The 25144-nt window shown below is 41.8% G+C and overlaps 1 protein-coding gene and 1 non-coding gene across 6 annotated transcripts in view; both read left to right on the forward strand.

Annotated features, from left to right (window-relative positions):
- Nucleotides 1-25144, forward strand: part of CAST (calpastatin) — a 111812-nt gene that overhangs the window by 65586 nt on the left and 21082 nt on the right. For 3 of the 5 annotated variants that reach the window (XM_044917027.1, XM_021701655.2, XM_021701668.2), the window contains 16 exons: nucleotides 213-326; nucleotides 1359-1442; nucleotides 5418-5486; nucleotides 6878-6976; nucleotides 8623-8703; nucleotides 9272-9310; nucleotides 10007-10099; nucleotides 10265-10354; nucleotides 11434-11538; nucleotides 15593-15676; nucleotides 16541-16588; nucleotides 17708-17803; nucleotides 19641-19736; nucleotides 23180-23281; nucleotides 23770-23853; nucleotides 25076-25126. In XM_044917027.1, the coding sequence (XP_044772962.1) occupies nucleotides 213-326; nucleotides 1359-1442; nucleotides 5418-5486; nucleotides 6878-6976; nucleotides 8623-8703; nucleotides 9272-9310; nucleotides 10007-10099; nucleotides 10265-10354; nucleotides 11434-11538; nucleotides 15593-15676; nucleotides 16541-16588; nucleotides 17708-17803; nucleotides 19641-19736; nucleotides 23180-23281; nucleotides 23770-23853; nucleotides 25076-25126 (1335 nt within the window). The remainder of the gene's footprint in view (nucleotides 1-212; nucleotides 327-1358; nucleotides 1443-5417; nucleotides 5487-6877; nucleotides 6977-8622; nucleotides 8704-9271; nucleotides 9311-10006; nucleotides 10100-10264; nucleotides 10355-11433; nucleotides 11539-15592; nucleotides 15677-16540; nucleotides 16589-17707; nucleotides 17804-19640; nucleotides 19737-23179; nucleotides 23282-23769; nucleotides 23854-25075; nucleotides 25127-25144) is intronic. The other 2 variants (XM_044917028.1, XM_044917029.1) reach the window with 1 other exon arrangement.
- LOC123325347 lies at nucleotides 7948-8055 on the forward strand. The gene has a single exon (XR_006540366.1). It is a non-coding gene; the product is annotated as a U6 spliceosomal RNA (small nuclear RNA).

Raw genomic sequence — 25144 nt, forward strand, 5'->3', positions numbered from 1 at the left:
GCAGTAGTAGGATTTGCAGTTTACTAATGGGAAGGAGGGATGTGTATTTCAAATTTTGTACCTCAAAGTAATCACATTGATGTCACATGAATTGAGATTAGTACAATTCAAAACTACATAGAACACAACTGTTAGGAACACTTGGCATCACACAGAGAAAAGCATTGGTGTTTGTCATCTTGTAAACAGTGTGGTGTGTATGTGTGTTTCAGCCGAAGAGCCTACCCAAGCATGCATCAGATACAGAAAGCAAGCATGTTCATAAGGAAAAAGCGGTGTCCAGATCAAGTGAGCAGCTGACGTCAGAGAAATCAACAAAACCAAAGGTAAATAAGTCAGATTGATAAGAAAACACTACCATCAAATAGGGAATAAGATGCAGGTCCTCCATCTACATGGACATGTGTTGTTGAATCTGTGGAACTATGCTGAATGTACTCTGTATTGTAATGGTTTGGGGCTATCATTTTGCTGGTTTTGCAAATAGCTTTTTGGAAACTTGGCCCTGTGAAAAGGTCAAGAAGTACATCAGATGGGTTGTGGGGACTTTTGGTCCAGCCTCTGCTGCCCAGCAATGCCCAGTCATGACTGCAAGGCAGCCGTCTCTGGTGTCTCATAGGCAGGAAGCTTGGGATAGAGCTTGCCTCCTGGACCCCTCTCCTCAGGGCTGTAGGACCACACATGATCTGCATGATCTGCTCTTTACATGGCAGTCTGAAAGAGGTGTTGAAAATTTTGTTGTAGGAGAGATGAATTTATAGAGCCAGAAATAGATTCCATATTTGCACAGCTAATGGAGGTCACCTATTAGAAGAATAAACATTTATGAGAAGAACTCTTCCATCAAGAGCTCTTGGAAGACGTCCAGTAGGCCTGCTTAACAATGGACTTGAAAGAAGAGGTTACATGTTTCTGGCCCACCAGTTGTATGCAGCCATTTATGTGTTTCAAGTCTATTTTGTTTGGCTTACAATAGTATTGAAATTATTTTTAGTGAGCTGCCAACAATTAAAGTCCTAGTGTTTCATACAAAATCCAAATTTCTAGCTCCTCCGGAAAAAGCAGGTTATACGGCAACAATTGACTCGAGCTTTATACCTGGTGTATGTAGTCCAGTTCATCGCGGCCCCTAGCTGGCCCGCTGGACTCTCTGTGCAGCTGCACGGACCCTGTCAGCTCTGGAGTCCAGCCTCATGCACTGCCCAGGGTTGTATCATGTGCAGTAGGAGCTGGTACCCCTTCCTCTGCAAGATGTCCGTGGTGGTGAACTGGCTCGGTAGTGATACTTGCAATGCATGATCTTGAAAACAGTCATTCAAAGATACTTAGTTCTGTTCATCTTTTTTCCCCACCTTTAGACTAAATCACAGGATGCAGTTTCTGCTGGCGGGGAGGGTGTCGTTGCTGGGGGAGCTGCAGCATCTGCCACCCCTGCTAAACAGGTGAGCGCACACAGGCGGGCATAGAGTGTACGCGGGCCTTGCCGCCTCTAGGGTCGGTTCCGTGAGAAATGCATGCTTGCTGAAGACCCCTTCCAGACCCCTGGGCTTTATGTCTGCTTCTCAGGGACCATTTGGGGTTGTGGTGCTGCCACACTCAAATAACCGGTGTTTGGGAAAACCGAACACTGTTCTTATGTGAAATTTAATGAAGAAGAGCACGTATCTAAAGGATATAGAATGAGCAGGATAGCAAAACTGATTTAAGAATTCACATATTCAGGGCGCCTGGGTGGCTCAGTTGGTTAAGCGACTGCCTTCGGCTCAGGTCATGATCCTGGAGTCCCGGGATTGAGTCCCGCATCGGGCTCCCTGCTCAGCGGGGGGTCTGCTTCTCCCTCTGACGCTCTCCCCTCTCATGCTCTCTCTCACTCTCTCTCTCAAATAAATAAATAAAATCTTTAAAAAAAAAATTCATATATTCAATAAATACTTATTGAACACCTGCCATGTATAAGGCGTGGTGTCAGTACCAAGAAAATTAAAATGTGAGTTGACTCAGATCCTGCTTTCAAGATTTATAGGTTTGAAATAAAGCAAATAAAATTGCTATATTTGAACAAGCACTTCTCTCAGCTTTCACCATGGACAGCATCTATCTTGATATGAGTAAGTCCCCAACAGTCCGGACGTCTCCATGAGTTGATGGGGGAAATTTTTGAAGGAGACGTTCCAGCCCTCCCAGGAGAGAGAGGATGTGTGTCCCTCTGACTAATGATGGGCGAGTCTTCTTTAGATCACTTGAGGAGCTCTTTCAGATACTAGCCTGGAAATGTAAGATGGGAAGTAGTCTACTGTTTCTACCCATAGCAATGCAGAGTCAGTTATCGGTTTAGAGGCCATGTCTCCCTAGAAATGCTACCTATCTCTCTGGAATAAGAAAAGAAGAAGATGGAAATGAAACTTTTTTTTTAAAAGTCACATGTATTTATCTGTTTTCCTGCTTTTCAAAATGGGAAAGTTATTCCCCTGCAGGCTAGATTGTGAGAAAAGTCATAGTATAAAAGTACGGCACCTCTCCTGGAAAGATCAGTTCTTCTCAGATCTTGAAAAGGAAGAGGCACATTAGTTTGTGTCCAAACTAATGCAGATATTGTTTGGAGTGATAGCAAAACTTAACGTTTAAATGAAAATACTCAAATTTTAAAAAAATGTGTTTTCTTCCAGCAGACCACTTGAATATGACCTTAAGACTCGCACCCCTGTTCCCACTCTGGGGATACACGTTACTGTGTGGTGTTGATGAGGGGTACTTAGATGAAATGGCTTGAAAAATGGATAGATTTAAGACAGGATTAGATTTGTTCGAAAAGACTTAAAAATGTAATCATTCTGAAATTTTGTGCTAGGTATAAAGTAGCCAGGGAAAAAGTGAAAGCTAAACAGTAAAATAAGAGGCTTATGTGGAAGTCTGGAGTGCATTGACCTGCGCTCGAACTTGGGGCAAAGCATTTCACTTTTGTTTGCCTCTGATTTGTCTCCCATAAAATGGGATTGATCAGATCTTCCTTTTGGGGAGTCGGGGATGGGGTACGTACCACATTTAAAGCACTGTGGTGTGACCGCAGGACTCCCTAGCTGCAGGCTACCCCGTCCAGGAGTGGGAAGAAGATGGAGTCTCCAGGGACTGCATTCCAAGGCAGATTAAGACAGGCCCCTATAAGGAGTTGTTGAGTTGAGGAACCAAGGGATTCTGTCAGTTTGCAGGAATCCATGGCACTCTGAGTAGATCCAATTTGAGTTGGGCGTGAAGGATAGCTAGGATTGCAGGCTTGCAAATGCACCAGAGTGGAAAAGTGTGAGATGTGTTCTGGGTACAAAGCACATTCGACCATGGGTGGGGCACCGGGAGGGTGAGCGGTGGGAATGTAAGACCAGAAAGACGGGTCCAGGCAGTGGGTGGATGATACGGGAACAGAGATCGGAAGCCTGGTCAAGGACTGTGCCCTAGTCCTGACGAGTCTTAATTTAGTGTAACTTAGAGCTAGGATAGAATGAGATAGTGGGGAGAAATGCAGGAGGCATTGCCGAGGGAAAATCTTTGAGTTTTATTTTTTTTTTTAATTATTTATTTATTTATTTTTTAATTATTATTCTTTTTTTTTTTTAAGATTTTATTTATTTATTTGACAGAGAAAGACACAGCGAGAGAGGGAACACAAGCAGGGGGAGTGGGAGAGGGAGAAGCAGACTCCCCGCCGAGCAGGGAGCCCGATGCGGGACTCGATCCAGGGACTCCAGGATCATGACCTGAGCCGAAGGCAGTCACTTAACCAACTGAGCCACCCAGGCGCCCAATCTTTGAGTTTTAGAAAATGATTGCCTGCGGTGGGCAATGGTCACATCAACTCTGAGATAACCTGGGGCGTCAGGGTCTGGATGAACTAGGGTAGGTAACCCTAAGGTGAGGCAGGGGGATTGCTGTCAGGTTCCTGCAAGCACAGGGCCCATTCAAATGCTGAGAGTGAGCGCCTCCCTAAATTTCGAGCTGGTCCCTGGTTACCACTACTGGTGGACAGAGTCAGAAGGTTGAGCGTGAAAAGTGGTCTGAGTTTGGATAGGCTGATTTGGAATGTTGGAGAGAGGTGTGTAGAGAGGCAATTGGAATGAATGTTGTTTTGAACTACAGGAGAATGGAGAGAGTGAGCAGAAGGCTGGGGGAGTGGGTAGGGAGGAGGGGAGAACAAATATGGATGGATATCTGCATAAGGTTGTGGTTGAATCCTGGAAGTGGATTCAGTTGCCCAGACTCAGCCTCTCACCCTGCTGGCCCCCACGGTGTTTTTAACAGTTGCAGTCATCACTTATTTAGCACTTAATCAGACAACAAGTACCCAGGTGGTGCTTAGCATGTACCAAACACTGGCTTCCACACTTCACTAGCTGAGTTTATCCAGTCCTCACAAGGCCCCGAGGTAGGTGCAGTCCCTGTCACACATGACGATACTGAGCTACAGAAGAGGTGACCTGCTGGATGACTCATGCGGCCAGCACCTGGGAGCTGGTGTGCTCTTCACCCCCACGCTCTGCTGCCTGTGTTTCAGAGACCTCCATGTGCGATAGTGTCCTGTTGTTTTCAGCCTGACCCCTTCACCCGTCTAGTTCCTGCTGGTCCCCGCAAGCGCTCAGCCCTGGCCCCAGAAAATGATTCCACTTAGGACCCCCAGTGCTGGGCAGAAACATGCGCAGTGGGTAGGCCTGGGGGCAAAGCAGAAGAGATGGCAGAGACCAGACGGCACAGATGCCAGGGGAGGACTGGGATGATTACGAGAGGGGTGCTTACTGAGGTCAGACTTCAGAGACAATTCTGTCTGGGGGAGGCATGGAGATTGCAGATCGGAGGGTTGTTGGCAGTCTTTGAAAGAGCCACTGAAACAGTGCTGGGAAGGAAATTTCATTGTAGGGAGATTAAGAAAGGAGTGGATGATGAAATGCTAAAGCCGGCAGTGTGGAGGTCTTACTGTGTGCAGGCAGAGATTGAAAGAGCAACAGGGAGAAGTGGCCGCTTAGAGAAAAAAAAGTCCTGAGCGCTGCAGACTGACTGTGGATCCTGGGGGGAGGCAACCAAGAGCCACAAAGAAAGAGATGCAGTTCTAGATTCAAGCCTTGGTCTTTCCTTTACTGTGTGACCTGGGAAAAATTACTTAACCTCTCTGAGTCTTGCTATCCTTATCACTAAATGAAATTAATGTTATTTACGCTGTCCTGATAGAGGATAGAATGCATACGACATGTTACCTGGCTCAGAACAGGTGTTCAGTATATGATCAATGCTATTAATATTTTAATGAACTCATTTTTAAATATGTAATATCATTGAATTTTATTGGATTATTTAATCATTCAATTTGAATTTGTTGAATTATTGAATAAAGATATGTGAGAAGGAGTTTTTATATCTTTCTAAAACCTCACCAGAAAAAAGAAAAGAAATCATTAACATCGGCTGTACCAGTTGAATCCAAACCGGGTAAACCATCTGGAAAGGTATGATGATAGCAGTGCATTTCTACATCAGATGTTTATTTATTCATGGTCTCTATAGTTATTCTTGATCTGATTTTTTTCAAGGGCAAACCATATGAGGTGGGATTAACGTAAAGACCTTTTTAGTGAATTATCGCCATAAGCTAAAAGTGTGATTTTTTTTTTTTTTTTCCGGTTATGTTTGTAACATTTTATATTGTAACCCTCTGTTCTGAAAACTCGTTACATCCTGTGGAGTTTACATTCCAGTTTCTCTCTTGGAAATATAACTTCTTTAGCCAGAGGTGTCACTAAAGAGTATAAGGCACTTCCTCATTCTGAAATTCTCAAATGAATGGGTCTAAAGCTAAGAGGTCCCAAATTGTATGACATGATTAGGTGAGTTCCTAAAATTGTAGTGGGAATATGGTAGTTGAAGGGAAAAAAATTAATCATTTTTAATCTTAGTTAAATAAAGTAAATAAAGGGTCTTCCCCAGAATTTTTGTTTTCCCTTTTAAATGCAGCATACTCTTCACACTGAATCATTTTTAACCTCAGAGATAGGATGGAGGCACTCTTTCATTCATTATACTGATTAAAGTCCATATCGACAGAGTAAATTGTCACTTCTTGCAAGCTTAACATTCCTGTCAGGTAATTTGCTTTGTAAACATCTTCGGGCAAGCAAGGGAACAAAAAACCACAAATGAATGAAAGAACACAGGCAATCCATTTTTGAAATACTCTATTTGGAAGAGGTGCTATATAGAGATTTTGTTGGAGTTCTTTGTCAATATGTAACTCAAAAAACTGATAAGTAGGAAAATTACTGATAAGCGATAAATACCAAGCTATTTCTCCTATTGCATACAGTAACATGATCATTTTTTTTTTTTAAACTGTCATTACATTGGACTGGCAGGTTTAACAAACCATCCATTTGTTCATGTAGTTAATGCCATTAGATTTACTGACGTTGTGATTTTTTTTTTTAAGGGGGTGAGGGGCAGAGGGAGAGGGGGAGAGAGAATCTTAAGCAGGCTTCCCGCCCAGGGTGGAGCCTTATGCAGGGCTTGATCCCATAACCCTGAGATCAAAACCTGAGCCAAAATCAAGAGTCAGACACCCAACCAACTGAGCCACCCAGGCACCCCTGAAGTTGTGATTCTTACTTGAACATGGCTTTCTGTCCTTCCAACCTAGAATGTGTACTCTGGGACCTTATGTAATAAAGTCTATTAGAGACCAGATTTTAACTATTTTGATGTTTGAAGAACTTTTGATGTTTGGTGTTTGTCTGTACAGAATTTTTTTTTCTTGTTTCTGTTTTTTTTTTTTTTAGTTAAAAAAATCAGAAGTGAAATATGTATTACAAATAACATTTAAATACCTGCTCTCTTTCTTTTCTAGTCAGACATGGACTCTGCTTTGGATGACTTAGTAGACACCCTAGGAGGATCTGAAGAAACTGAAGAAGATAACACAGTGTATACTGGACCTGAAATTTCAGTATGTGATTTTGATATCTGTAAAGATGCATACTTAATGGGTAGGAAAGCAAATAAGTTTATGGTCATGAGGCACCAAATACCTAATGTTCTATGGCTTGAAGAGAAGCAGAATGGTGTCACTATCAATAATAGCAACTAAAAGTTAGTGTTGGGAATGGAAATGGTTTGTCCTGTGGCAACTATACTATTACATTGGTTCAGCAAACATTGATTGATTGTCCATGTTGTGACTGGCGCTGGGATACACCTTATCAGGTCACAAAGATTCTTCTGTCCTTGAGATTTAAGTTTATTGGACTTGAACTTCTTTTGATTTTCAGATACTTCCCATCCTATGACTTGACCTTATTTCAACTTCTAGAAATTTACACCCTCAGCTCATCCCCATTCCTAACTCCTAAAAAGCAAAAAGATTGCATGTCCCTTGATATTAAAAAGATTAAAAAGACATGCCATAGACTGGAGGAAAAATACTTGCAACAGACATGACAAAGGATTTGTTTCTAGAATTTATGAAGAATTTTTGAATGAAAAAGACAACCCAGTAGAAAAATAGAAAACTTGTTTGGCTAATAAATCAATAAAATTCTCTAGTAAGTAGAGAAATGATAGTAAGATATAGAGAACATTGCACACTCATCAGATTGGCCCAAGTGCAGAAGTCTGACAGCTCATGTAGCGCTTGTGGATATTGAAGGTGTGCTTACCCTTCAGCTGGCAGTTCCATCTCGAGAGGTTCCCTGGAGGGAGCCTTGCCCATGTGTACCAGAAGTTACAAGAACAGATGGAACATTGGGAAAGGATTTTGATCAATAGCAGACAAGATAACGTAATGGAACACTTCATAGTGGCTAAAATGAATTATTCATGTATCAACATGGATACATTACAAAAACATAATTTTGAATAGAAATGCAGAATGATATCTAGAATATGATGCCATTTATATAACATTTGAAAGTATGCAAAGTGCTGCTCCATAGCAGCACATATGCTAAAACTGGAACGACACAGAGAAGATTAGCATGGCCCCTCTGCAAGGATGACACGCAAATTGATAAAGCATTCTATATTTTTTCAATAAAAAAAGGAAAAATATGCAAAGTAATGCTGTATACTGTTTGTGGATACCTACATAGGGAATAATTGTTTTAAAATGTGCTCAGTTTTAAGTCAATAGATATAATAAAGTTCTGGATGGTGACTGTCTCTGGCCAACAAGGAAGATGAATGAGATTGTAGAGGGTTAAACAGGATACATTAGCTGATCCTTTTTTTCTTAGACATTACATCTGAAAGACTTGGGTATTAGGTTATAGAGAATTTTTTTATTAACTGCACTTTTGTATGTATTGGAAATAGACAATGAAAAACATTTTAAAATAAAATATATTTTAATATAAGATTCTAAAATAGTGGTTTGAATATTTTCTAGTATTACATATGGATTAAGCTAATTAAATAAAGTGTTGTATAAACTTAGCATTTCATTGTTGTGTAAAACGTTGGCTTTTTAATGGTTTACATTTCATTTCAGTAGCTCCATAAGCTGCTAATGGGAACAGTACTTTGGTTGCCGAATATGCTTATAACGTTCTCAACTAATTAATTATATAATATCCCTGTGTGTGGTTTTTATTCAAGGATCCAATGACTTCTACCTACATAGAGGAATTAGGTAAAAGAGAAGTCACGCTTCCTCCAAAATACAGGGAACTTTTGGCAGTAAGTTAAATAATCATTTACTTTTACTTTACCGTTTGCTTTTTGGAACATCATCTTTATCCCAACAATATATTCACATTTTTTAAATTTAGAAAATATAATGGGGCATGTGAAATTGTTATTCCCAGTATGTCTGTTTGCTAGGGCTGCCATGACTCAGTCCACAGACTGGGTGGCTTGAACCACAGAAATACATTGTCCTATAGTCCGGGAGGCTAGAAGACTGGAATGGGTGTGGGCAGCGTGGGTGTGTGGGGGCGGGGAGCTGAGGCCTCCCTCCTTGGTTCGTACATGACCATCTTCCCTCTGCATCTCTGGGTCCGCATTTCCCCACTTCTATAAGGACAGCAGTGCCCATCTTAATGTCCTCATTTAACCTAAATTACCCCTTGAAAGGCCCAGTCTCCAAATACAGTCATATGCTGGAGTACTAGGGGTTTAGGACTTCCAACGATATGACTTTTGGGAAGACACAATTCAACCCATAACACTTGCTGAGCAGTACACTTTGCCAATTGTAAAAATTAATTTTGGGCTCTCAACATGATCAAATTAATGTTTGTTTCAGAAACAAGAAGGTATCACAGAGCCTCCTCCAGACTCTTCGGTGAGTTTACATAAATGTCTTCTAAGATCCAAGGTAACCTTTTTTTAAAATCTTTAGTTGTGGGGGGCGCCTGGGTGGCTCAGTCAGTTAAGTGTCCAACTCTTGGTTTCGGCTCAGGTCATGATCTCAGGGTCATGAGATCGAGCCCCACATCAGGCTCTGTGCTCAGCAGGGAGTCTGCTTGAGATTCTCTCTCTCCCTCTAGCCCTCCCCTCACTTGGGTTCACTCTGCCTCTCCCTCTCAAATAAATAAATCTTAAAAAAAAATCTTGAGTTGGGGGATAGGGCATGATTCTCTATATTGTGTCTTTGGCTCATCTCTAAATCAGATTAAGTTTTCATCTGTTCCGAGGAAGGGATGGACATGGGGGTTGTTTCAGTGCTCATGGTTTCCTACGTAGTTTTTTTTGAAGGGAATAGGAGTGGAGCCAAGAAAGTTGTAGGGTAAAATAAATGTTAATAAAAATAGAATGAGAATATCCTAACATGGAATCCATTTAAAAGAGGGAAACGGGAAACTAGTAAGAGTGAGCAGCCATTCCCTTCCAAACATAGGCTTTCATCTGAGTTACTTGATAACGTACTTCATTTGGTAGTAAAGGAATGTCAAGTCCTTCTTCATTTGCCGAGTTTATATTGTGATCCTTAACTTGAATGACTCTCATGTGTTCCCCATCGTGGTGCCTGTTTCTTTAGAAACCCATGGGGCCCAGTGATGCCATAGATGCTTTGTCGTCTGACTTCACCTGCACTTCTCCTACCCCTGGTGGAAAGAAAACTAAGGAAGAGGTATTGTTTTCAAAATAACCAGGGGGGATATTGCGGGGGCGGGGGCGGGGGCGGGGAGCTTGTTAGAAACCATGTAAAACTTTAAAACAACTTCTTTTTAGTTCTGGTTCTCACAATGGCCCTTCTTTCCCCTATAAGTCTAATCATTTGTGCTTTGCCTTTCAGAAATCCACAGAAAAGGTTTTAAAAGCTCAGCCAGCCACGGTAATCAAAAGTGCTGCTTCACCCCAAGAGAAGAAAAGAAAGGTGGAGGAGGTATAAATAATAATTTCTTGGAAGATAACTGCGGTCCATCTGACAGCAGTAGCTTCCCTGAGCCTGATCTAGCTGATTCAGGATAATCCCAGTAGAGCATTATTCTGATGAGGAGCTTGTGTGGACTAGTGAATCCAGTCAGGGTTCTGTTGATTATCTCCAGGCAGGCCTTCTGTGTTTCTACAAATGCGGTTCATGATTTCAGCACAGTTTTCTTGGTTGTGAAACAAGAGTCTCTCACCATTAAAAAACACAAAAAGACAAGACACCAAAAAATTTAAATCGTCAGAATGTATGTAAATCGTCACCCTGATTTTTTTAATGGAGTTTGACCTGTGAGTCACTAGTGGGATGTTCTCCTAGCTGCTTCTGTTCACTTCTCTGAACCATGATCACTTAATCGTCACAAAGCTTGCACGGTGGTCCTGCAGCTCTAGGCTGGATGAGAAAACAGGCTCCATCTGTAGACAGTGCAGATCCTGCAGGGGAGCAGTGTCTGTTGGATCCGCTCTGCCTCTCCCTTCCTGGAGGGCATAGTTTATTTTTATCTGGTGGACTCAGCGCAGCAGAGAGAGCACCACACCCTGAGAGTAGGAGTTCCTACAGCCATCAGCCATTGTGCCTTCAGAGAAGGCTGCCGGGGCCACTCCAGGTTTCCCAGCTTCCTGGGCTTAGCTAGTTTGCTGAGGGACAGGGTTGTCAGAAATTATTTTTAGAGACACATTTTTTAAAAAAAACACCAGAAAAGTGAACATTTACTTCTTGCAGCTTTTCTTTTGATACAAGTATTTCATAATAATATTATTATAGTTATAGCTTGATAAATAAGGGGTGAAGGGTGCCTGTGAGGGTACACACCGTGTAAGACACTCTAGAAGTGTCTCAGCCCCAGTTTCTCTCACTGGTAACTTCTTTTCTCTTTCTCTCTCTTGCTAGGTTTCAGATAAAATTGCCTTCCAAAAGTCCTTCCCTAATCCACGACTCCTAAACTTGAAATTGGGATTTCACGAAGTAGTGGCTAGATTGTTCAGGCTGAGGAGATGTTCTCTTTTTTAATGCACAAAATTTTTCCTTTTTAGCAGGACACAATGAGCGATCAAGCACTGGAGGCTCTTTCAGCTTCGCTGGGCAGCCGGAAGCCAGAACCTGAGCTCGACCTCAGCTCTGTTAAGGAAGTCGACGAGGTACTGACCTTGGAGTTCATATACAAAGCTTGTCAGTCTGCAGGTTATGAAACTAAATGTAGTTATGCGTGTTTAGAATTCTCACACAGCTTTTCTTTATTGGAGATGAAAAACAAACTACTCTTCATTCTGTCTTACTTTCAGAGTCTGGTTAACTCAGATCTCCATTCCTGGGTAGTTAGTAACCAAGAAGGGTAGTTGAGAGTTTGCCTTATAAACCATCTAGAATTTTAATATTTAAAGTGAATGCCAGTCTCTTTTGCCAATGCTTCAGTGACACCTGATGAAACAAGATAACATAGAGGCAGTGGCTTGGTGAGGAATAGGTTTGTCTGCTCTTGTGGATGTGGAAATGTATATTTTCAGAGGGGTACCAGGTGCTTCTCTTCATAAGCAAAGAAGGAGAAAGCTGTAGATGGGATAGGGAGAGCCTTCTTTTTATAACTGTGGAGAAAAATGTTGAAAATCTTGTCTCAAATTAGAATGAAATCAAGCAACAATTAACTCTATAACTGGAGTTCCTGTGTGCTTAGAGTGTGATGCTGGGGGGTATTTATCCCACCACCAGGAACAACTTAACAAGTCTTCTGAGCCAAAGCAAGCTTGTATTTGGTGGAGAAGAGTTCTAACATTAAATTACAGTTTGTAAAGAATTTTTCAACTGATTCATGTGGAATGAAAGAGGAGGGGAAAGAGAGAGTTGCCTGCGGGCATTGCCAACAAGGCAGTGTGGCTGGGGGGCATGGAAATACAGCCCGGGGACCCTCAGGAGCACCAGCCTGGCAGCGCAGGGAGGGGAGCTGACAGGTGTTGCTGTCACAATGCTGCTGCCTCTGCTGTCACTTCCTGTTCTGAATCGCTGAGGAGGGTGAGTCTGCCGACCCCCGGCAACCCTCCCTGAGTCTGGGACGGCTCTGGTCCGAAATGGGCCAGTTTCTATCTTCAGCTTTCTTTGAGGGCTTACCGGGCGCCGTGTGGCATGACGAGCTTTGTGAAGGCGAACACAAGGGAGCGGGGGAAGCAGTCCTTGTCCTCCAGGACCAAGTAATGTATTGAGAAGAAAGGGAACTTTCATAAAGGCACAATGTGAGACGCACAGTAATTAGAGCAGCCACCTAGACCAGGTGTCTCAGGGAGAGGGCGGTCCAGGCCGAACCCCGGGGGTGGGGGGGTGGGGTCAGACCAGGTGGAATTGTGCCGTTCTGCCCCCAGAGAGCTACAGAGCAGTGAGCCCCTTGCACTTTTGCTTCAGGCTTTTTAGAGAGAATTGGTGTGATTTAGTAAGACAGCAGTTTGGGGTGGAAAGGTATACACATAAATCTCAGGACAGAGTCTTAGAGTAACTAAAATCAGATCAGGAGAAGTAAAAAATGCTACATAAAAATGACTTCTTAAGAGCACTTTGGGTATGTAGTTTTGGGATGCGTATAAATGTATTAGATTTCTTCTAGAAAACCCCCACAGCAGTCAACTCCTAAAATTTTACCTGAAAGAACTGTTCTTTCTATTCTTTATACTAGTTTCCACTTTCTCTTCTGCTGTTTTCCACTAGTTTTCCTTTTTAATTATGTACAAAGTATAAATAGTTCCTAAGATCTTCCAGCCCTGTGGATTCTTAAGCTGAATTTTTAGTGCCTGGTGGTGAATGTATTACTTTCTGGATAGTCTGATGTTTTGATAAGCCTCATAAAGTTGAGTATCCTATAGGAGTCCAGAGCCACTCCAGTACATTCCATACTAGAGAGGTCTCTGCGGAAAAACTACGTAATGCTTCAGAGAAGACATCCATGCCTACTGATCATTCTTATATCATAACAGAAAATAAATATTCCATAATGATACCTGATTCATTTTCCCCATTTCTGGTGCTTTGAAATCAGTAGACATGCCTACAGTGCCGGCATTTAAAGAACATAAAGATCAAACAGGAATAGAAAGGATCTCACTGTGCACATGATCCTCATAGTCCACGAGCCTGGAGAAGACAGTCTTACACAGGTGACCCTTGACTTTCATGAAGGCTGTTTTCTAGGTGGAAACCTCACAAAGCTCTTGAGCTGGGGAGTACCACTACATAGTAGGACTTCATATGCTGCAGTAGAATAGAATTAGAAATATATTTTTTAAAGATTTTATTTATTTATTTGACACACAGAGAGCACAAGTAGGCAGAGCAGCAGCAGGCAGAGGGAGAGGGAGAAGCAGGCTCTCTGCTGAGCAGGGAGGCCGATGCGGGACTTGATCCCAGGATCCTGGGATCATGACCTGAGCCAAAGGCAGTTGCTTAACCAACTGAGCTACCCAGGCGCCCTAGAATTAGAATTATTAAAAAAACAAAAACAAAACCTTTCATCCCTTAATGAGAATTGTTAATTTATAGAATAATAAAACTGTAATTCTAAAGCCTAGAAGAGTGCTTGGCTCACTAAAAGTGCTTAATATTTTTTTTTAAAGATTTTTTATTTATTTATTTGACAGAGAGAGATACAGCGAGAGAGGGAACACAAGCAGGGGGAGTGGGAGAGGGAGAAGCAGGCCTTCCTGCTAGCAGGGAGCCCGATGCGGGGCTCCATCTCAGGACCCTGGGATCATGACCTGAGCTGAAGGCAGATGCTTAATGACTGAGCCACCCAGGCGCCCCAAAAGTGCTTAATATTTTTAAAATTAATCAACTAATCATTCAGTGGAGAGCTACAGTTTTAGGTTGAAGTGAGAGCTGGGTTAAGCTGGAATTTGCTAAGTGATATTCCCCTTTGTGCCCTAGAGCTCCTTGTTTTGTGATTTAAATCCATGCCTTGATATAGGTACCAATTATACATATCATGGAACTTCCCATCAGGCACCAGTAGTTTAAAATGCAAATGTTATATCCTCAAAGCCAGTAATCTATAGAAGTACAGTTTCATCTCTTAATGCTGTTGGTTTTTCATGGTTCAGTAATCCAGTAAAGCCCTGTTGTTATTGAAGGGAGTCCTTTTTTATTGCAGCATTATTTATAATAGCCAAATTATGGAAGCAGCCCAAGTGTCCATCAGTAGAGGAATGGATAAAGAAGATGAGGTATATACATACAATGGAATATCATTCAGCCATTAAAAAGAATGAAATCTTGCCATTTGCAACAACACGGATGGAGCTAGAGAGTATAAACCTTAGGGAAATAAGTCAGAGAAAGACAAATACTATATGATTTCACTCATGTGGAATATAAGAAACAAAACAAGCAAACAAAAAGAGAAAGAGTGACAAACCAAGAAACGGGCTCTTTACCTGTAGAGAACTAATTGATGGTTACCAGAGGGGAGGTGGGAGGTGGGCAGGGGGATGGGTGAAACAGGTGGAGGGGATTAAGGGTACATGTATCACAATGAGCACCAAGTAATGTCTAGAATTGTTGAATCACTATATTGTACACCTGAAAATACTGTAACCCTGTATGTTAATTACACTGAAATTAAAAGAAAAAAAAAATTTAAAAAGGGAGTCCTTTCAAAAGAGGCCAAATGAATTATCCATGGATCAGCCAAGATTTGTGATGAGATGCTTCTCCCATTTCTGAACTGTGTTTAACATTCATGGGAACTAGTTGTTCCCCCCCCCCCCCCCGCAGATAACCGCCTTGTTGAGTAGGGCAGATGAAAGCTATTAGAATAATGACAACTAATTTCTGCACTGTGCTTAACTGTCTCAAACGATATTTTCTTTACTTTTTCCTAGTGATCCTTACAAGTCCGTGAACTAGATAAAAGTTATCAGTAGCCCCATGTTACAGCTGAAGAAAGACTGAGTGGCTTCCCAAGGTCAGAGAGCAGCTGAGGGCAGGGCAGATTCACCTTCCAGGATTCCTGGCCGTGTCATTTTTTTCTCCCATCACTTAATGCTGCCTTCCTCAGAACCAGCACTCAGCACGGTCTTGTGCTCTGCTGTCTACAAAGCACACAGACACACTGGAATCTGATTTCGCTACACCACTCATGAAGTACATAAAGTGATATCCTCTTACCTGCATCACCAAACTGTTCTGTGTTTTATTTCCGCCTTCCACTTTGATCAGGCAAAAGCCAAAGAAGAGAAACTAAAGAAGTGTGGTGAAGATGAGGAAACCATCCCGTCAGAGTACAGATTAAAAGCAGCCACGGTACGTCGTTAGCCGCGGTGCCTGCCAATAGCCTCCTCTTGCCTTCACGTTATTTTCTGTAGGGGTCTGTCCCCAGGATAGTTAGGGACATTTCTGTCCCAGTTCATATACTAATGGAAAACCCTGAACACTTTCTTCTCTGCTCTCTCAAGTTAGTTAAGGAATGGTTTCCTAAGTGGTAACCATGTGGTCATTAAAATTCCCACTAATTTACATGTTACAGCTCTTAATGATGCACGACATAGGTCCTTAACCTTAAAGCTCAAGGAACAATTTGGGAATAATTTTTTTCTGTAACTCCTGTGTGGATAAAAGCAGCATAGCTCTTCTAAGGGGTAGACATAAAGGTACGACTGTTTACCAGTATCCTCAGTGAAGGCGGTTTTATTGTTGTTGGTTTTGGCTTAAAGTGAGGATGGTGGACTAACTTCTGTAGTTATATTTGTAATTTATCTTTGAAAAAATACACAGAAATACATGGTGGAAAATGTTTCAGTTCTCATATGTGCTTATATATGGGAAGTTTCTCAGTTTTAGACATATTCTGGATTATGAAACTCATCTCCAGAAAATGAAAACAGAATTGTAGGAATGAGATCTACCTCTTCACCCTGGGTTGGAGAATAGAGACTTTTTTTTTTTTTTTATACTTCAGCTCTTTATTCTGATACTTGATATAAAAAAAAAAAAAAAACCCAGAAAAATTTTTTCACTCAAGTATAAGAAATTCACTCAAAAACAAATCACTCAAATATAAGAAAAAAAAATCTCTCTTCTCACAGCCTTCCCTAATAAAACAAACTACGGGCCATGAAAACAAAATATTCTATTTCATTTTCAGTGAATTTTCTATTTTATTTTCAGGATAAAGATGGAAAACCACTATTGCCAGAGCATGAAGAAAAATCCAAGGTTAGGAAGTGATTCTTCTGACAATTAAAGAACAAAAGAACTGTTAAGTTTTAAGTTGCGATAATTTTGACAGGATTTCGCTGCGGAGACTTGAATGCCAACCTAGTATTGAAGAAAGGGGAGCTTGTGATGGCAACACTTGGCTCATGTTTCTGATTCCTTTTCACGTATTTTAATGAGGATTCCCCTCATGAATGATTACTAGAGTGTTATGGGTTTCTAGGTGACATTCACTGGACATTAGGAGCTGATGTCAAGAGGGCCTCAAAATAGATTGTTCGCACCTCAGAGTTTGATTGGCATCATGACATCAGTTACTTTAATGATCCTACTCTGCCTTCACTTAAGTTGGGATCAAGCCGTATAGTTGCTTGTTAGGATATAATAAGCAGCAACATTTATTAATCACTTATGATGTGCCTGACACTGCACCGGATGCCTTTCGTATGTTACCTTGTTGGGTCCTCACCGAATGAAGAGGGCGCTCTTATCGTTCCCATTTTACGTGTGAGGAAACAGAGCCAGAGAAGTTATGTGAGTAGCCCAAGGTTACACAGCAAAGCCAGGACCCAAAACTCAGGCTTTCCAACACGGAGGCACAGCTTCTCAATCAACATGCAGTTCTGTTATAGATGACTGGTATTAGTCAAAATTTCCACATGCTCTAAATGAATTTCATCTGAAGGAACTAAGGATAGGAGAACTTTCCTGCCCAAATCCCACATAGTCATAGGAAAGGGTATGTGATCTGTGTTTCTGGAGCTATTCAGAAGGAAGTCATTAGGAAATAGTAAAAAAAAAAAATCACCTAGAAAGATCTTCATTGGAAAGAATAGGCAGTTTTATTTGAACAAAATCCTTCGGAAATTGAAGGATCAGGAAAACTTTTGACTAAATGAATCATGAACACTCCTGTTGTACTCAGGTGTCCAGTATTCCTTAGTTATTGCATGACATTTGTCTTACATTGATAAATTAAAAAATATCCCCAATATAAATTTTGGTTTTAGATCCTAAAATATGGCCTAATATGTGTTAACAAAAAAAATTCCCTCTGAAAAGCTTGTTTTTAACAAAAAAAATTAGTCCCTTCATAATGTAGTGTTTCTTCTGTTACAGCCCCTGAGTGAATCAGAACTCATTGATGAACTTTCAGAAGATTTTAACCAGCCTAAAAGTAAAGGAAAACAATCTAAGCCATCTGAAAAAACAGAAGTATGTTTCTAAAAGTACACATCTCTAATTCTGTGGTTTTTAAAAATACTTGTCTATAATCTTAAAAATGTGAGGCCTAAACGATTTTAGCATGAAGGAGTTGATGGAAACCATTTGTACCATCTTTTTTATCAGCAGTTTTCTTTTCTCTTCTTCTTTAGAGATTTTATTTATTTATTGGTCAGAGAGAGGGAGAAGGGGGAGAAGCAGGCAGAGGGAGAAGCAGGCTCCCCACTGAGCAAGGAGCCCGATGCGGGACTCGATCCCAGGACCCTGGGATCATGACCTGAGCTGAAGGCAGACGCCTTACCGACTGAGCCACCCAGGCATTCCTATAGGCAGTTTTCATCTTGACGTTTTCTAGATGTGCTTTCTTTTCCCAAACTGACCCTGATATTCTTATAATTGAAGTCCTATAATTATTCCTTCAGGAAAGCATTCACACCCATGCTTTCCTTTCTGTTCTTCCTTCTGAAACTCATGGTGGCAGGGGCCTCTGTCATCAGTCTCATTTCAGTCCCTCCCATATGTCCGCCAGAAATAGTGTTTCCCAAGCAAGCGTGTTGGTAGCCACATCATTCCCTTGCTCCAATCCTCAGGAGCTCCCCGTTGCCCACAAAATAAAAGTCCGTGCTAATGTGTTCTGGCCCCAGCTTCCTTCCTTACCAAGGTGTGTCCTCCCATTACTAAACTGTGACAATAAGTGCTTGTGTTTGTGAGGCCTTGACTTTTCTCATGTGGTCCTTCTTTGTGGAATAACCTTCCTTCCTAATTCGCGATCATCTAAAATGTCAGTCATGCCTTTAAAGCTCTACTAAAACATAGCCTTTGTTTCCTGCTTTTCCCTCCCAAACCTTACCACTCTTCCAAACCTTTCTAAACAGAATACAGCACACCCGGGGCTCTGCTGTTCTTTCTATATCCCTGTTGAGATATTTATTACAAGCAAGGTTTTAGCTGTCTTGGTCTTCACCTCTGACATGTATACATAGTTGTAAGTAAACAGTAAGTTCCTTGGAAGAAGAGATAGTATCCTGTTAGTGATCATCTACTGAGCACCTTACACATAGGATAAGCTTTTGTAAGTGCCTGGATTAAAACCAGTTTGTTTGAAATTTTACTCTTGTGAGCAGATAGCACAGTGGTTCTCAAATTTTAGTACCTAGATCACCTGAGGGTTTGTTAAAACACAGATTGCTGGTCCCCACCTCCAGAATTTCCATAGTAGTTGGGGTGGGGACCCAAGAGTTTGCATTTGTAACAGTTTCCCTGATTGCCGCTGTTCCGGACACCATACTTTGAGAACCCCTGGGATCATATTACTTCCTTACATTTGTACATACCTATTCACAATCAATAAGGTGCTCTTAAATATACAAAAAGGATGCATTTATATAAAACGTTACATTATATAATTGGCATATTATTGTTATATATTATATGAAAGTAATATGAATAATAATAGTTGCTAATTTTATTGCGCTCACAGTGTTCCCAGATAGTATGCAAAGCACTGGACATGTTTTACCTCATTGAAAGCCTCATGTTGACCCTTGACATGTAGGTACTATCCTTGTTCTCATTTTACAGATGTGGAAACTGAGTCTCAGAGAGGTTAAGTAACCTACCTAAGGTAAGAGGTAAAACGAAGTTGAAATAATGGTAGAGGAGTTTTAACATGGCCTTGATTTATTCACTATTCAGCAGTCCTTCGGCATTTAAGAAAATCATGCTCGCAGCATGTAACATAGGGGAGTGTATTGTTTGTCCGTTGTTGTTCAGTCTCACTAACCAGGTATTTCTAGAAACCCTTCATCATACTTCCTTCTCTCCGCAGGAGTCTCAGGCTGCTGCCCTAACTCCCGTGAGTGAGGCCGTGCCTCGGACTTCCATGTGTAGTATACAGTCGGCGCCACCCAAGCCACCCACCTCAGTGAGTGATCCTCTGAGCGTAATGTTCTTCCTCCCATGCACTTGCTGCTGTGTATTACCAGCAGATTATTAAAGCTAACAAAGTAAGAAAATCTTTTAGAGCTATAGTATCTGCTTTTAATTAAACTGCCGCAGTGTTTTTCCTTCACCTTCTGAAGGGCTTTCTGCTTCCCCAGCTGTTGTGGATAATCATGCCTTTTCACTTTCGCACATCCTTCAAGCCTGCTTGGAGATCCACAAACAGCCTGATGTTATCTTTCGTTGACTCTCCTAGTGGAATAATCTGCACCAGAATCATCAGGACTTCTCCCCACTCCCACCGGAAGGGAGGTTCTCTCAATTCCTTTCCATTTTCTTCTCGACTTGCCTCTCTCTCAGGTTCTAACTTTTGTATGAAGTATGGTAATTAAGTAGTTGAATCTTTCTTTTTGAATTCAGTGGGTTTTGTGTTAGCAGGTAGAATCTGACTCAGCCTAACAGCTGATGGAACTGTGCCTTATTACGACAGACTTAGTGAATCTACACTCTGAAGAGTTAACTTGTTGTAGATGCTTGACAGTATCTTTTTTTTTTTTTAAAGATTTTATTTATTTATTTGAGAGAGAGAGTGAGAGAGAGAAAGAGCACAAGAGGGGGGAGCGGGAGAGGGAGAAGCAGACTCCCTGCTGAGCAGGGACCCCCAATGCGGGACTCGATCCCGGGACTCCAGGACCATGACCTGAGCCGAAGGCAGTCGCTTAACCAACTGAGCCACCCAGGCGCCCGATGCTTGACAATATCTTATTAAATTTCATAAGGACATTGTGAGTCCGGTTCTGATCATCTCTCTGGTACAGATGAGGGAAGTGAAGCTTTGAGTTGACCTTGAGCAATCCACTTAACGTTTCAGAGCCTTGGTGATATAAACGATGAGGCTCCTGCTCTTAGTTACTTTAGCATCTAGTGTGGGTATGGCCAGATAGCCAGCTTTTTATGGTACATTTTGATCTTTCTCATATGGAAAAAGGGCAGGGGGAGCTTGGCCGAAGGGACCCGCCCCCAGGAGGAATTAGGAAATACAGAAAGGAGGGAATGATCACACTGAGAAGCTGGAATAGTACTGGCTTCCTGGGGAGAACAGTGAGGCAAGGACAAGCTGGCACAGAGGGGTAAAGCATTTGGTGTACTTGGGTTTAGTGCGTTTAGTTGTTCGAGAAAAGAAGATGAAGAGATTGTGGGATGTGTGTCCTGGGTGCCCTAAAGTAGCTGCTTTCTGCCAGGGACATTCTTGGTGCCAAGGGAAAATCCCCTCAAAGGCCAAGGTCTAATTCCTGCCTTACACAGGACTTGACCTCTTTTTGAGGTCTCTGGGTATGCCCCAGAACTTTGACATTGTGGGAACAAAACCACAAGCCACGGTGGTCAAGACTAGGAGAGGAGGAGCGAATGTGGCAAGAGACAGTGAAGGAAGTGAGAACAGAGGTGGTGAGTGGAATCAAAAAGACAATAGGCAACATTCCAGAGCAGAACTCTGTGACTTAAACATGGGTCTTCCACCTCTCGTGCCCCTGGTGCCGGCCAGGGCCTTCGAGGGTACCTTCCTTTCTCGCTTGACGCTGACTGCAGGGCATCGAGCATTGGATGTTTAGTGCACAGAAAAGGGCTCTGTTTTTCCATTCTCTGACCATCTTTTCTGGGCGTCTGCTCCATCTGCTCTGGTGACCACGGTTGCTGAGATTACCGTCACTGAAGTTAGTTGGCATTTCTGGAATTGTGACAGCCATGGGCGCCAGAATGAAGAGCCACGAAGTATGACAAAGGTCAGAGGACCCAAGAAGGGCTTGAGGATTAGTGAGCAAAAGGAAACAAAGGGCAGAGGAAGGAGATGAATGTGTGCCCTTTGTGGTTCTCGTTTGTATAAAAAGAAAGCTTGAGGAAATCCAGAAACTTGAGTTCTAGTTGTGAATTTGACAACATGAAATAACTACAGAAATTGAAGTTTCAGCCCTTAGTCCTGTTTCCAGTTTGATTCATCCTTAAGAGTGCTGTCCTAGCTTTGCTACCTCAGGTTGGTTTATTTCTTAAGCCAAGGGGAACAGGCTTAACAGGAAGTAGTTGTTTCCAAAGATTCTACAGCAGAGAGTAGGAGAAAACCAAGCTCAAGTGTGAGCGCATGTGTTAGATCAAGCTAGCAGTTCCAATTGCTTGGTTAAAGCTTTGGTCACTGCACATCTTGCATTTTAGATAGAATCCCAAACAGGTTAGATAAATCAGGGATTTTTGTTGCTCCTGGGAATAAAATCTATGCAGCGTCCAACCACTAGAGGGTGAGATAAATCACCTTCCACTCAGGCTCCGTTTTCTCATTGGTGATCTCTTTTGCAGTGCAGCTAAGCAGAAAAACTTTTCTTACTTACATCGATGGTTAAGGCATATAAACAGAAAGATACTTTTACTTTAGTAGTCAAATATGTACTCTATGTGAGGTCATAGAGTTTTAGACGAATAAACTTCAAGACTTTTTCATTCAGAAGCTTTCATACTTTTGACTAAAAGCAGCAATAAGAAATTCATTGATATTTCAACTCAGTATCTATACAATAGAAATAAGTTTAGTGAATAGTAGTTATCCTTGTTATGTATGATGCATTCTATTTTCTATTCTTTCATTAAAAAAAAAAAAGACCTGCCCATGAACTGTTGAATTGATTTTATGAACCATCAGTGGATAGATCATGACCTGGGGTTTGGAAGAAGTCAGATCAAGTCTGATTTTTTAGCCCCTTTATATCATTTATGTTGTCTTCACCCAGTTTCATTAAAGACGAGCATGGCCGGAGCTCACTGCATCAGGAGGGAGCACATTCCCTTTTGAACAGTGGGACCCCAGGTAGACCGTTCCCATTGTGGCACTCGGGTCAGTCAGGCACAGGCAGTCACCCGAATCAGCGTGAATCCACCTTGACAAGTAGAAGGCATGTAAAGAGTGCGAGCTTCTGTGTCTCAGCAGAGGCTCTGTCTGAGCCACCTCCGGGAGGGGCCAGGCTGATTTCACAGAGCACTGGGAAGAACGTCCTCTCATAAGCCTTTCTGAACATCTTTCCTGTGCCCTCTCTAGAATGATCCCCGTAAAGATCCCTTCTTTCCTGGTTTTCTGCTTCTCTGAGGTATACCCTCTTCATTGTCTTGTTTTCAAACCAAGACACTGGGTTAGATTATGTAAGTGGCTCAGTGTCAATACATGTTACACCCACTTAATGTTTACTTAGCATAGGAAACTTGGTCCAATTTTTAACATTGTAGGTTTCTTAAACATAGATTCTAATTCAGTTGGTAATTAAATGATGACATGTACTTCTTATCTAGACCTGAAATAAGGATATGCCCTTCTGAATTGTTTGATGCAGTCTCTTTTAAAAGGAGTGATTAACCACCTACTTAGTGTATCCTCGAATGTGCTTTTAGAAAGGCATGGTGCCAGATGATGCGGTAGAAGACTTGGCTGGCAGCCTGGGGAAGAAAGAAGCAGACCAAGAAGATGTAAAGCCCGTGGCAGATAAAGTGAAGGTAATAGCAGCTCAGTCACTTCTAGAAAGGAGCTGTTACTGATGGTCTTCACTCCCCAAGGAAGTTAGTCATTTTTTTTCCCCCACAAGACGTGACCAGCTGGCTTTATCTCTTAGGGAGCATACCTGTTCGATAATCTAACCCTGTGTAAGCATCAGTGTTTCGCTCTAGCGGCGGACGGATAGCGTGCTCATACTCTCTGCATCGCGCCCGGGTCGTGTGCATTCGCACTGCCCAGGAGGCCTGAGGGAAGTGGTCGCTTCCCAGCCCCTCAGCATCACCCTTCAGCCCAGCAGGTGATAGGGGTGCATTGGGAGGAGGCGGAGGTAGGGGAGGCTGAGAAAGCGGAGGTTGCTCTGGGACCTCTACACACTGGGCCGTAGGTATGTTCTGGTCTAACAGTGGAGCTGCTTACCTCACATGGAGCCACTTAGGCATCCACTTTATGGAGGTGTATTAATCATGAAAATGGTATAATCTTTATGCAGGAGAAAGCCAAAGAAGAGGATCGTGAAAAACTTGGTGAAAAAGAAGAAACCATTCCTCCTGATTATAGACTAGAAGAGGTCAAGGTAAACAGCCTGGGGTGTTTGTCTATTTTATTTTAATTAATACTGAATTTTATAAACATAAAGCAGGGACGTGGAAATAGGCCTGGAATATAAAGAGCTTGTTTTTAATGTTTCAATGCCACATAGTTTGCTAATACTCTGTTGGCATACCAGGTATGAAGCTAAAATATTCCTCAGTGACCTTTCACTCCTCCCTTAAGTGAAAAAAATCTAATGCCTAAGCTGCCTAATTTTTTCCCATTTAATACATGGTTTGTTACAATACCGGAAACAAAGAAAAACTTAGAAAACCTTTATGTAACTAGGAAAACTAAAGTGAGGAATAATTATTTCCTAGGAAGAAAAATTTGCAACTCTTAGACGTACATTGGAAAAGTAAGAAAGCCTGTTTGACATTAAGTAGAAGGATAATTATTCTGTTTCTTTCATTTTGAAAGTACAGATCATATGGAACAAGTGATACAGTGGGGAAGACTGCATTATGTATTTGTAGTTGAAGCACAATCACTTGATCAGGGACACACGCGTGGACAGAACACATGTCCGTTATCTTCATAAGATGCTGCTACTTACATAACATAATAAAAAAAAATCACTAAAAAAAAGATGCTGCTACTTAAGAGCATATTCAACTAAATGTACATATATTCTTACGTATTTATATCCAACTACACATCTCTGTAGGCTTGTGCCAAGTTATTTGTGTGTATGTGGATAAGTGGGATTTACCATTCATTTATAAATTTTCCTTTACTAAACAGCTTCAAATGCTTTCATGTCTTTGTCCTGTTTCTCAGAAGTGGCACTTAGAGTCATCTCAGACTTGCATCATCTGAGCCATAAGGATGAGCTCAGATGATAGGCAAGAATTTTGTCTATCCTTCTTTCTGTAATATTCTCAGTGCTTACTACAGGGTGTGGCACAGAATCAGGGCATAGTAGTTGAATGTCTTGCCTATGAAATTAACCAGTTTTCAGGCAACTTTGGCAAAGCCCATCCCCCAAACAGGTGAGGCGTGCATCCCTGTGCTCCCAGCGGATATTCCTATATTCCCTGGTGAGAGAATCTTTTTCCTGAAATGATGAATCTGATTTATAATGTACAACATTGGGTATAACCTGTAGACGCCTTACAGAGTTTACAAGGGTTTGTACTTGGGATAAATCCCCCAGGATAAATCAAGTGAAATGAATCTGTGCTGTGTTTTTCTCTCCCAAATAGGATAAAGATGGAAAACCACTCCTGACAAAAGTGTCCAAGGAATCGCTTCCAGTAAGCAAAGCCCATTTT

This window comes from Neomonachus schauinslandi, chromosome 7, assembly GCF_002201575.2.
Source record: "Neomonachus schauinslandi chromosome 7, ASM220157v2, whole genome shotgun sequence".
Lineage (NCBI taxonomy): Eukaryota > Metazoa > Chordata > Mammalia > Carnivora > Phocidae > Neomonachus > Neomonachus schauinslandi.